General features: G+C 38.2%; 1 protein-coding gene across 2 annotated transcripts in view; it reads right to left on the reverse strand.

Moving 5' to 3' along the window:
* echs1.L (enoyl-CoA hydratase, short chain, 1, mitochondrial L homeolog) overlaps nt 1–14,206 on the reverse strand; it is a 172,339-nt gene that overhangs the window by 72,521 nt on the left and 85,612 nt on the right. For both annotated transcript variants that reach the window (XM_018224612.2, NM_001095662.1), the window contains one exon: nt 6,682–6,801. In XM_018224612.2, the coding sequence (XP_018080101.1) occupies nt 6,682–6,801 (120 nt within the window). The remainder of the gene's footprint in view (nt 1–6,681; nt 6,802–14,206) is intronic.

The following is a 14,206-nucleotide window of genomic DNA, read 5'->3' on the forward strand; positions in this document are numbered from 1 at the left end:
CAAAATACAGAGGGGGCTAGGGGGAAATTCAGACAATTTAGTCACCACTAAATCTAGGATTGACACTGCAAATGGCTAGGCATATATACATTGACCAATAGGATGGGTTTATTGGCAATAAGGCCATGTAAAATCAGGAATCTGCCATAATGGTCTAGATGGAGTTTCAGAATCTCAAATGGCAGGTCTTTACGTATTATTATGGAGACCCCCTTCGAGTGAGACGAGAAGGTAGAGTGAAAGTGCCAACTTACCCAAGGTTTCTTAAGTGCTAGGATTTTTTGTCCGGTGAGATGCATCTCCTGGAGGAGAAGGATATAGGGAGGGTATCTTTTGAGGTAATTAAACATTAAGCTCCTTTTGAATTTGGAGTTGAGGCCCCTCACATTCCAAGAAAGAATCAATATATTAGTCATATTGTAAAGTTGTAGTTAAATGCCAAGCCAGAGAAAGTGTCCATTCCCTCAAATTCTTCAACAAGAAAAACATATAATTTACATCATGCTTAGTTACCATGACAGCCAAAATAGATTGTATAGTCTGCGACATACATTGATACATAAACCCAACATTTATACATTCCCAACCCTCCCTACTCACCCCCCAAACTCGGGTGAGTCTATTACCCATAACAATCTAGAACCTTATTGGGGGTTTAGCCCCTAGACATTTCTAAAAAACAGTCCCTTCCTCGAGATCTAGGGTGGCAGTAGATCTCAGTTGCTGCCTCCGCTTGGCCCTTGAAAAGAACAGGTGTTACCCATACCGGAGTGGCTATGGTTGCAAGCAGACAAGGAGAGAAGGAAAAAATTAAGGAACAATCGAGTCACAAGAGGGATAAGCAAAAAGGAAAACCGGGGAGGAGAACCAGTAACAATAAATCCAAAGTATATGTAGAGAGAGTGTCTTGGAATTACCAAAGCAACGTGAAGGGGGAAGGTGAATTCAACAATTGGGCAGTTCAACCCAGAAATTATGTGTGGATGCGGAATGGTTAATAGGCCCCAGCAAATGAAGTGCGTCACTGCTTCCCTGCAGGTGCTATGGTGGGCTTCCCACCTTGGGATAGTGTCAGCGAGATGGGGAGAGGCAGTGCCTCGGTCTATCTGAGGTGCGGCCTATACCAATAGTTGTGCCATACTTGCATTTGGGTTGGAGGTCCTTCCCTTAGGGCCTAGACAAGGTGTGTGTGTGGTCTTCTGTTACTAATCCAACAGAAGTCTGGGCGGTCCCACTCAGGGTGATGTAGGGAAAATTGGCCAGGTGCCCTCCCCCCCTTAAGGGAAAAACAGGTGCACAATAGTTTTCAACAATGATTATTCAGTAATATACAATTACATTTCAAAACACACAGCTCAAAATATTGTATATGATCCTATGTAGGACTCAATGGGTACATCGCCAGTAGTCTGTTTATCTGATGGCTCCTGGGGGGTGCAAAGACCAATCTTTCCTGTTCATGTTGCCAATTGTCGAGGTACTGGGATGCATCCACCACAAGTGGGTGTTCTTTAAGTGTTTCTTCGTCGTACCATGTTGTTTGTCTGAATGTATAGACCATAAGATATCTAGTATGGTGTGGGAGTGTTGCTATATATGTTATCCAGGTATTAAAGAATTTTGTTGTGTTGTGTTCTTTTCTGGTTATTGCTTCCAACCAATCCATATGAAATAAGTAATGTAGTTTTTGTTTGACTATAAATATGGACGGGGATTCCAGGGTCAACCATTGTTGTAATATCGTTTTGCTAGCTGCTGCAGCTAGTCTGCCTATCATGTTTTTCTCTGGTTTTGATAGTTGGGTATAATTTGTGGTGTGACTGAATAATGCCCATTCAATTTGTGAATGGATAGGTTTCCCAGTCATCTGTTTGCCATATGTGGCTACTTCTTGCCAAAAGAGACACACCTATGACTAAGCGCCGGAGGGTGCGAAACGCGTAAGGTGGGATATGTAGGGTAGTATGTACTGGATACTTTTTTAAATGTGATTATCAATAAATTAATTTTGTTTTTACTGTAAGAGGCCTTGGGACTTATATCGTTTTTGATATAAACCTTTCTGTAATTGATTGCCTTTGGAACTGGGGCGGGTCCCTTCGGCCTGGTTAAATAATTATATGGACTCCCGATTCCTGAATTGATATATAAAACACCCAACCTCTCAACATTTCTTCATCCTATGTGGAGCAGGTAGCTCATGCTCGTTTAAAACACTCCCATTCTCACACTATTTACGCAGGGTTCCCAAACTTTTCACAGTCAGTCATTGGGCGATTACGTATTCAAGGTTCGAAATAGTGGGTGGAGCTGCCAACAGCCAATCACACCTATTGACTTGTATTGGTTTAAATGTAAATTGCTGCCATTCTTTAAATATTAATGGCAAGGTCCTTAACTTTCGAGAGATAGTCACTGGGTAACTGGGGTAACTGCAGTTCAAGTTTAGAAGAAGTAGGTGGAGTCACCAACCATCAATCAGATGTCACTGAAATTTAAATTTCTGCCATTCTGACACTATTAAAACCAGGGTCCCCAGAATTTGTACAGTGGTTTTTACTATAGGACTGTGGTCTAAGGTTAGAAAAACATGGTTGAACCAACAACAGCCAATCACATTTCATTCAGTTACTTCACATTTTTCAAATAAACATGAAGTTTGTTTTTATAGTAACTATGTTACTATGTGACAAACTGACTTCAACTCAAGGTTAGAAAAAAGGGCACACCCACCTGCCAATCACAACTCATCTATTGACTTTTTTTTGGATATTTAAATTGCTGCCATTCTGACACTATTAAAGCCAGGGTCCCCAAAATTTGATTTGTACAGTGGTTTTTACTATATGACTGTGGTCCAAGGGTAGCAAAACCATGGCGGAGCGATCAACAGTCAATCAGATTTCATTCTGCCAAGCTTTGCAGGGAATAAGGGGAGAGGGCCACCAGCCACTCAGATTTTACCTGATTTTCAATGGGCAAACTGAACCTGCTGCCATTTTCACAGTATTAACGCCAGGTCCCCAAACTCTTCACATATGGTCACTAGGGGACTGCAGTTTTAGGTTTAGTTTTACTGGTTTAAATTGCTGCAATTTTTATATTATTTAGGCCAGGGTCCCCAAACGCCGCACATTTTGTCACTGGATGATTACAGATTCTTGGTTAAAAAAAAAAAAAAAAAAAAGAGGGCGGGCCACAAAGACAAGTTCACACTGATTTAAAAGGGGAGATATAAACTGCTGCCATTTTCATACAATTAATTCCAGGGTACCTCAACTTTGCAGTTTGTCACTGGATGACTATAGATTCAGGTTAGAAAAACTTGATGGAGCCAACAACAGCCAATTAGATTTCATTCAGTGATTTCACATGTTTATCAAACCAACATGAAGTTTGTTCTCAAACTTCCTTTTCTAGTTACATCTGATGAAAATCATTTTATGCAGATGATACATTTTTTGGGAGATTCTTCTGTTTCACTCAATTGAATGCTAGTGGTTGTTATTTTTAGTGCATACTATTAATTATCTATTAACTGGTCAAGGTTTATATTATGTCATTTAGATTCAGATGCAAATAAGTCTATCTTCCCCCAATCAACCTTTACAATGGTCACATTGTTTAACCTTTTCGCTGCCAGACAATTTGGCTGATTCAGTACTTTTATTGCCAGACCATTTTTGAACATTTTGCACTCTTTCAATTTAAGGGCCTTTCCTGGGGGGGTCTTTTAGTTTACCCAGGAAAACAATATATGTTTTTTTTTCAGGACAACCTGAGCTTTCAAAATATGCTAGAATTTTGGTGTAATTCCATTTCTGTAAAAAAATATAGCCTAATAAAATGAAAAAAAAAAATCATGTTTCACATAGTACAGTTACATATATCAGAAACATCATTTATTTTATGTACGAGAACACAGCCAATTTGGAAAGGCCTATGTCTCCTGAACACGGCAATACCAAATATATATACTTTTATGGAGATTTATCACTTATATAGATCAAAATCTATAAGCAGTGCACCATTCCACAAAAATATTTTCAGAAAGTACACATTCCCCCAAATCTAAATTGGGTATGCATGTCTTTCTACCCCAAAGCACCAAGCCGCAAATCTTTCCTAAATTTGGCAATTTTGGGGACATTTCCGAAAATCACCTCAAAACTTGCAACGTGCAGCATCTTATATCGAACATACTATTAGTTATCATGACAAATGACCCCAAATATGAAAGCCTGGGGTCTGCTGAACAGTTTGATGTCCAATATATATAGGTGTACCTAAGCATCTGGCATATAGGGGCCTCAAAAGGAAGACCCCACATTTGGTCTATCATTTCAGGTACTGCAAAATCAACACATTTACATTATTTTGGGGTGGACAAAGGTAGAAAAAAGTAAATTCACCCCAGAAAACCATATATTTTCGGAAAGTACATATTCCCCCGAATCTAAATTGGGTATGCATGTCTTTCTACCCCAAAGCACCAAGCTGCAAATCTTTCCTAAATTTGGCAATGTTAGTGACATTTCCAAAAATCACCTCAAAACTTCCACCCTGCATAGTAACATAGTAACATAGTAAGTAAGGTTGAAAAAAGACACATGTCCATCGAGTTCAACCTTTATGGTGACCCCTAAAAACCATATATGTTTGGAAAGTACACATTCTGATGAATCTAAAATGGTTAATTATGTCTTTCTTCTCCAAACTACCTTACTGCAAAGCTACGCTAAAGGCAGCGGTTTTTATGACATTTCTTAAAATTGTCTAAAAATATTGCAATTGGCAGCATTTATCTCACCCAATTTCTTACATACAATTGTAAATCACCCTAAATATTGACACCAAGGGTCTACTGAACAGTTTGATGCCCAATGTGAATATATACCAAAGCAGCTGGTATGTACGGACCCCCAAAAAATTTGTGTATTTGAATTTTCTCCGCTGTCTTTTCACCTTCTGTGAAGAATGGCCTGTGATTGTGTATGATTTGCCAAAAGACCCTCCTAACAGCACATAGACCCTCAAAACCATATATGTTTGGAAAGTACACATTCTGACGAATCTAAAATGGGTAATTATGTCTTTCTACTCCAAACTACCTTACTGTAAAGCTACGCTAAAGGCATCGTTTTTTATATTTCTGAAAATTGTCTAAAAATATTGCAATTGGCCGCATTTATCTCACCAAATTTCTTACATACAATTGTAAAACACCCTAAATATTGACACCACGGGTCTACTGAACAGTTTGATGCCCAATGTGAATAGATATACCAAAGCAGCTGGCATGTGCGGACCCCCCAAAAAAATTAGTGCGTTCGAATTTTCACCTCTGTCTTTTCGTCTTCTTTTAACATAAAGCAGTCACTGTATATTGTGCCACAAGACCCTCTAACAGCACAAGACCCCCCAAAAACATATATTTTAGTAAAGTACACATTCTGACATATACAAAATTGCAACAACAAAAAAAAGCCTGAAAAGAAAAAGAATAAAGCTAACTTAGTAAAATGTGTATTGTGTATTTGTACATGCATGTAATTAGTATGTGTAAATGTGTGTATAACTGTAAAATAAATGCTACTTACAGTTCGGATGTCTAGCAGGGTCGCAGGACCCACGTGACCTCCTCTCCCTCTGCTCATTGCCTAGGGGGTGGGGAGAGTAACAGAAGCCTCTGCTGAAGCGGCAATCGCCGCAGATGCAGAGAGGAGCCCTTTATAGCCAAGAAGGTAGGTACTATGTGCTTGGCAGTTAGGGCTTTTCCCTGCAAGAGCTTAGTACCTACGTTCGTCGCAGGTAAAAGGTTAAATATATGGGGTCACATTTCTCAAAATTTGGGATTTTGTCAAATGAAATGTATATCCTTTTAAATGATAGTCAGACTAAAATTGTAAAATAAGACATGCTGCAACATGTTATTTTCACCAATTCCTTTATATGAAATTGACTACAAAAACGAAGGTGACACTGGTATCCTTGACTGATCATTTTACTTTTAATTACACAAGTATTAAACCTCTGTATTTATATTCTATATCAAACTTAAATAGGTTAATAAATACAAAGACCCTGTGTGAGATATGGTGTAATGGAAATTTTTAAATGATAACCAGTTAGACCCTCAAAAACAACTGTGGAGTAATTCAGCTTTCTCTCATTTAAATTCAAGTGATTTGTCTATATCATGAGGAAAATTTCTGATAAAATTATCCAAGTTATCTTTAAAGTTGACCATCTGTTACGTTTTGAATTCATCATCAATTGAATGCTCACTTACTGAAATTGTATTTTGCAGATATTTCCAGTTGTAACATGCAGTAAAAGTGCAGTGGCCTGTTGTTCTGTCCTGCTGATTACTAATTAACTCTGGTATCCTCTAGCAAGATAGGTGACCTTGTATAGTTCCAGCTAAGAGCTGATTAAGACAATCAATTTATTGAGCGATGGAGGTGAGATAAGCCCATCCACGTGTCTCTTACTTCAGCGAAATTGCTATGTATGTTAAGAGAGATATATATATATATATATATATATATATATATATATATATATATATATTCACTGTATTTAAAAAAAAGTATATAGATAGAGGTGTGTATTTTTTTCTCATTCATCTCCTGCATTTTAAAATCAAAAACAGGGTTTTTAAACCTTTGGTTTGCTTACCTCCACTGACAGCCTCCTTTGCGATTGACACAATCAGCTTGGAGTTTCTAGAAATCTTCTCCCCACAGATAATGGCCTGATCTACTACGCTATCCACAGGGTGCACTTTGCTCACAAGCCCTAAAAAAGTGAATGAAATTAAGACAGATATTAAAGATCCTTAGTTCACAGAGAACAAAAAACAACAAAACATAGCATTAAAAAGAAAAAGTAATTGCGTAGGATGAGTCATAAGTGATGAACACTTGGTTAAATGTTTTTTTTGGGCCCTTTGCATACATTTAGTCCAAACTTAGTAAAGCTTTACAGTACTGGGTGATGAAAATAGTGCCTGTTTTAGTACTACATTTGACATCGTCCCCTACAGCACAGTTGCAAGTAGGCTTTACGGGGCAAATTTAAAAGGTGCCCAACAGGTAATCACATATGTGCACCTCAGAACAAATTGCCAGTTTACTGGCCCACAACAATTAATTAGACAAATGTTAACCTATGGGCCAGTACACACTAACCCACATCAAAATAGTTATAGCCATAAGGCATACTATGTGAATTATCAACATCAGAAGGATATTGATGTTTCATTACACCTTTACGATATTGTAAACAACCTAGGAAAACTATACATTGTTTTTTTCGGGAGAAACTGAGCTTTCTAAATCTGCATGAGTTTTCATGTATTTCCACCTCTGCAAAAAGATTTATAGCGCTAAATACAAAAAAAAATTACCAGAAGAATTATTCATTTTACACATGAAAATCCAACTGATTTGGAAAGCCTCATGTCTCTCGAACGTGCCAATACCAGATATGTATAGTTTTAGGCAGATTTAGGACTTCTGTGCAGCAAAAACTCCCGGCAGTATATTACCGAATTTTGAAAGCAGAAGGCAGAAAATGGCATACTTTAGATTCCAAGGCCACAAAATCCTGAAACATTCGGTTTACACAAGAAACCAATATATTTTTTAAAAGTACACATTCTGCTGATTCCAAAATGAGTAACTATGTCTCTCTACTCCCAAACATCAAAGCTTGTCTGAACTTAGTGGTTTTTATAAAAATGGATCAAAATTCTGAAAAATCACTTCAAAGGTTTTATTTTGCTTCTCTGCATATCCCACACTGTATTAGGTACCAAGAAAAAGCACCCTGAATATGATTGCCAGGGGTCCACTGAAGAGTTTGATGCCAATTATGCATAGGTTTATCAAAGTACCTGGCATTTAGAGACCACAATATGAAGTTAACACATACAAATTGTCCAGGACTTTACTTCAGCTACTGAAAAATCAACACATTTACTGCATTTTTTGTGGGGTAAAAACACAGAAAAATAGGTTTACCCCCCAAAACCATATATTTTTGGAAAGTACACATTCTGCCAAATCTAAAATGGGTACCCAAGCCTTTCTGCTCCAAACTACCGAGTCACAAGGCTTTCCCAAAATTATCGGTTTTGGTGAAATATCTGAAAATTGCCTCAAAGCTTAAATTTTCCAGCACCTATCACCCATGAATCATTACGTACTAAGAAAAAGCACCCTAAATATAATTGCCAGGGGTCAACTGAACAGTTTGGTGCCCATTGTGCATAGGTTTACCAAAGTATCTGGCATTTAGAGGCCCCAAAATGAAGTTAGCGCATACAAACTACAGCTAATGAAAAATCAACACATTGACTGCATTTTTGTGGGGTAAAAACACAGAATTATATGTTTACCCACAAAACCATATATTTTTGGAAAGTACACATTCTACCGAATCTAAAATGGGTACCCATGCCTTTCTGCTCCAAACTACTGAGTCACAAGGCTTCCCCTAAAATTGGCGGTTTTGGTGAAATACCTGAAAATTGCCTCAAAGCTTCAACTTTCCAGCATCGTAACGTGCATGTATCATTACCAACATAAAGCATCCTAAATATGAATGCGGGGGGTCTACTAAAAAAGTTTGATGCCCAATATGCATAGATTTACCAAACTATGTTGCATACAGAGACCCCCAAACCCAATTAGGGCATATGAATTTTCATGTATGATACACTGGCTACTACAATATAAGCAACTGGTATGTGTTATTATGTGCGATAAGACCCCCTAACAGTATGGAGACCCTAGAAAATCATATATTTTCCGAAAGTATACATTCTGACGAATCTAAAGCAGGTAATGACATCTTTATACTGCAAACTACCAAACTGCAATGCTATACTAAACATAACGCCTTTTTTTGAAATTTCTGAAAATAGCCACAAAGTTATTATATACCCCACATATTGTAATGTACCAGCAAAAGGCATCCTAAATATGAATGCCAGGGGTGTACTGAACAGTTTGATGCCTGATTTGAAAAGATTTACCAAACTAGTTGACATACAGAGACCCCCAAATGAAAATAGTACATATGAATTTTCACGTATGACACTACAATACAAGCACCCGGTATGTGTATTATGCACTATAAGACCCCCTAACAGTATGGAGACCCTAGAAAACCATTTATTTTCCGAAAGTACACATTCTGATGAATCTAAAGCAGGTAATTACATCTTTCTACTGCAAACTACCAAACTGTAAAGCTATGCTAAACATAACGTTTTTTATGAAATTTCTCAAAAACATAGAAATTTCCCGTACCAGCAAAAGGCATCCTAAATATGAATGCCAGGGGTCTACTGAACAGGTTGATGTCTGATATGCATAGATAAACCAAAGTATGTCGAGCACAGAGACCCCCAAATGAATCTATAGCAGACAAAATTTCCATGGGCAAAACAAAGTAAAGAACTGAGCCAAATGGTAAAAAATCTGTAAAATCCAACAAAACCACAAACATCAATGGCTTTTTTTTTTTTTTGCCTAATGTAATTAACAGTCAGAATCAAAGTTTGATTATTTTAGCATGGCTAAATAGGTTTTACGGATAGAAATAAGCGAACACCACCTACGCAAAGCTGAAAATGAACATAAAATGGCTAATCATGCAATAAAATGGCTAAAAATGCACAAATATCACTGAAATTGTAATATAATCACTGAAATAACATACAAAAAGGTATTGCACAGTGCAATTAGCAAATACACTATTCGCAATGGCAATAAAACAGTTTTTACAGGCAAAAAAACAGACGATTCGATAAAAGAAATAAAAAAAAAAACCACAATAGCGTGCGTAAGTAAGTGTGTGTGTGTGTGTGTGTGTGTGTGGTGTGTGTGTGTGTGTGTGTGTGTGTGTGTGTGTGTGTGTGTGTGTGTGTGTGTGTGTGTGTGTGTGTGTGTGTGTGTGTGTGTGTGTGTGTGTGTGTGTGTGTGTGTGTGTGTGTGTGTGTGTGTGTGTGTACACTAACCTGGGGTGGCAGGCTGTAGGTCGTCCAGGAGGGCTGCAACCGTCTTCTTTGCTGGATCTTGTGAGTGGGCGGAGCTGGAGGGCCAGGAAGCACAGGCAGCAGGGCACCTAGATTTCATTGTGCTGCCTTGGGGCCCCTGGGCGATTGCGCCTCAGGGGCCACTCGTTCCCAGTTTCTGCTTGTTGCCTAGGGGCTGGGGGACGAGTTTGAATGGAGCGAGCGGCTTTATTAGCCGCTCCTCTGTTTAGAAAATGCAGGCAGCAGCAGAGCACGTATATTTCACATGCCTGCTGCTGCATTGGGGCCATCTGTGGCATTTCAAGTTACTTTGCCACAGAATGTAGATTGTGGCATTTAAAGAGTTAAATGGCACAAGAATACTTTTTACATACAGAAAACTTTTCAAATATATCGATTGGAGCACAATGAATTTATAATCATTATGTTTAACTTTGTAATTTATTAAGCTAAAACTGATTGGATAAGTTTGAAATTTTAAAAACACGAGAAGATCGAAACGCGTAGATGTTTACAGCTCAATAAAGTAAACAAATTTTTTTTAAATGAACTTGGAAATAAAGGATATTTTTGTAACTGAACAGTGCCACATGGTATGGTCAGTTCAGGAATAAAAATATTATAAATATACACATACATACATACAGTACATACATACATACATACATACAGGTACCCACACACAAAGTAAATATGCCATAATGGAAGATGTAAGCTTAGTTTCACTGGTCCATCTTACATATTGCACAAAAAGGCTGTACTGTGGAAAGGTAATTTAAATGTAGGGTGAAGTAAGTAAAGTGTCTCTAAGCAGGACCGCTACCTGATGTTTGTAAGAAACTCAAATGGAGTGAAACAGTAGCTGTGACGTTGCTTATAGCAACCAATCAGATCTTTGCTTTGTTTTCTAACTGTTGGAATCAAATTGTTCTTTGGTTGTTCTGGTTAACATCACTGGTAATAGGCCCCCAAGTTACATAGTTACATAGGGTTGAAAAAAGTCCATCAAGTCCAACCCCTCCAAATGAAAACCCAGCATCCATACACACACCCCTCCCTACTTTCACACAAATTATATATACCCATGCCTATACCAACTATAGAGTTTAGTATCACAATAGCCTTTGATATTCGGTCTGTCCAAAAAATAATCCAAGCCATTCTTAAAGGCATTAACTGAATCAGCCATTACAACATCACCTGGCAATGCATTCCACAACCTCACTGTCTTGACCGTGAAGAACCTCAGGTGTTGGCATATGTGTAGGTCTTACTCCCACTGTCTAATAAAATGTGGTGGACCAATACTTCATATATCCTACATATAGCAAATTTATATGGGAGAGTAAATATAGTCATTCAAAGAGTGGGGGCAAATCTTGGCAGTTTATTAACCGTTATTGAAAAAAATAATGGAGTATCTGGGAATATAAATTGATTTCAGCCCTGGGCATGTGATATCCCTCAATTAGAGTCTGGTTATACACACTTTATTCTGGTTTAAACTGTTAAAGTATAAAACATTTTTATATACAAAAATGGTGGTTGTGGTGTTTTTGTATAAAATATTATCCCTATCCATATAGTGTTGTGAAAAGTAGAGTCCGCAATTTACCACAGCCAGGTTAATGATGCAACCAAGGTTCCCAGAGATGAAACAATTTATTCAGATTATTCAGCCCAGAGACCGCAAATTATACAGAGATCTTTCAAAATGTACCCACAGAAAATACTTCCTTCTCTCTCTCCCTCTTCTTCTTTCCAATCCTTCTCTTCCTCTGCTTACCTTCCTAATCAGCCAAAAATCCAGCGCCATTGTTATACTGTTTCTATGCCATTGACCAAAATGGGGAATGGTTCTGATTGGCTGACAACAAGATAAACAAGAAAACCAGCTAATTTCTTTAGATATCCTTTTTACCAATAACAACTGTACAAACAGTTTATGATCATAACTTTGTAACTAAAAACCCCTGGTTTGTAAACACATGCACTTGCATTTATACTGAATTACTTATGAGACAGGGGACCAGGGAATGTGCACTGAAAGATAGCACTTCCATTATACTTAAATATACTTTAACTTAGCCTTTTGAGTGCTCCCACAACCCTCCTTTTTGTATATTGTAACCAGAAGCTGTGGCTGAGTTTCATGTGGTTTGTAGCACCCCGTACCCCCCTTTAAACTAATGGTGGTCCTATGCTTTTAAAAATGGGTGTTGGTTTGGGCAATTTCTCTCTCTTAAAAGCCGCATACTGGTGGGGGAGGATTTAGTCCTTAGACTGAAACCAAGGTTCTGGATACACTGACTACAAGGAATGCTACTATGCAGAGAAGTAAAAGACTTTTTATACTATGACCAGAGGTAAACAAGTTAGGGACTACCGTATGAGGTTTGCCTTGATGTGGTATGGTGGCTTATCAACTTTATGATCATGACTTTGTAACTAAACTGTTTTGTGAAAAAATGCACTTGCATTTATACTGAATTACTTATGAGACATGGGACCAGGGAATGTGCACTGAAAAGTAGGACTTCCATTATACTTAAATATACTTATGTTGCCACCAAGAAAATTCACCAAGTTACTGGCCTGGGAAATTCGGGAATGTCCAACAGATATAAAGTTTGTTAATGGAGAGATTAATGGGTATTTGTCCTGGTTATTTCACCAAATTTGCATAAAAGTGGTTTGCAGTGGTAGAGTACGCTGGATGTGGAAGGGGCACCAATCCATAACAGATTGCTGAGTATTACCAATTGAGGATTATTCTAATTGAGTCCAGAGTGGAGAGATTTCTAGAGTATGCCATTCCACCATTTAAGCAGCATTAAAATGGGCCCGGAGGTCTGGAATATTGAGGCCCCCTTTATAACTACTGCGATAAGTAACGTTAACTTTCAATCTGAGTTGCTTTCCTCCCCAGACAAACTTTTTACAATGACATTGAAATTTAGATACAATGTTTAATGGTCGATTAACCAGTAATGTGCAAAATAAATATAAGTGAGGGAAAATAGACATTATTAGAACATGGACTCTTCCCAGCCAAGACACTTTCATGTATTCCCAAGAATGGAGAAAAGTTTTCTAAATACCCCAGGGTAATTAGCTAAAGACACACTACTATAATCTGGAGTGATCTGAACTCGAAGATATTTTTGCCTACCATTGAAATTCAACATTTATTTCCAGAAGTTTTTGGAAATATAATAGAAGGCTGATTTTAAAGGGGATGTAAAGGCAAAAAAATAAAATCCTATTTTCACTTTCTTTTTTTTTTTTTAAATTCGGGTAGTTTATTGAGTAGTGTACAAAACAAAATCAAAATAAGGAAGAACAGTACATCACAAGTTACATGTCTTAGACAAAACATAATGCAGAAAGAATAACAACATGCAGCCGGTACTACGTCATAGGCACAACAGTTCACATCTTTATTATCACACCTTTCACCTTCCCTGAACCCTGACAGTCTAAACTGCTAGAAGTCGCCTTGGATGTTGGGGTAAAGGTCGGCCCAGGGCCCCCAAATTTTATGAAATTTGGTGGGGACTCCCCTTTTCAGGTACATTAAGTATTCAGTGTTACAGGTATCCTGCATTATTGCTTTCCAGGAAGAGAAGGTAGGAGGAGCCACCGATCTCCAATTCTGAGTGATTAATCTCTTGGCTAGTAGTAAGGCCTCAAGAAGGAAAAATGACTGGTGATGGTTCAGCTTCAAGTCTTGAATTATGGCCAGGATGCACACCTTTGGCGACCTGGTAATAGTCACCCGGAGCACCGCATCTAAGGTGTCTAGGACTTTCCTCCAGTATGCGGAGAGCTTAGTACAGCTCCACAGCATGTGTAACAGAGTACCCTTTTCCAAAGCACATCTAGTGCAAACATCCGGGGTGCTGGCATTAATATAATGAAGTCTGACAGGGGTGTAATAAGCCCTATGGAGAATATACAGTTGAATTAGCCGTAATCTATGGTTGGGGGATACTAACTGAGGGGATTCCTGCGCTTCCTGCCATTCCTCATCCAGAATTGTGCCCACATCTACCTCCCATTTCGACCGTAGCCCATCTAGGTTGTTTTTGTGCACCTCCTGTAGCAACTTAGCATAAAGCATAGTGACCAGACCTTTTGTATGACCTCTCAATATAT

The sequence above is a fragment of the Xenopus laevis genome, chromosome 7L (assembly GCF_017654675.1).
Source record: "Xenopus laevis strain J_2021 chromosome 7L, Xenopus_laevis_v10.1, whole genome shotgun sequence".
In the NCBI taxonomy this organism is placed as follows: domain Eukaryota; kingdom Metazoa; phylum Chordata; class Amphibia; order Anura; family Pipidae; genus Xenopus; species Xenopus laevis.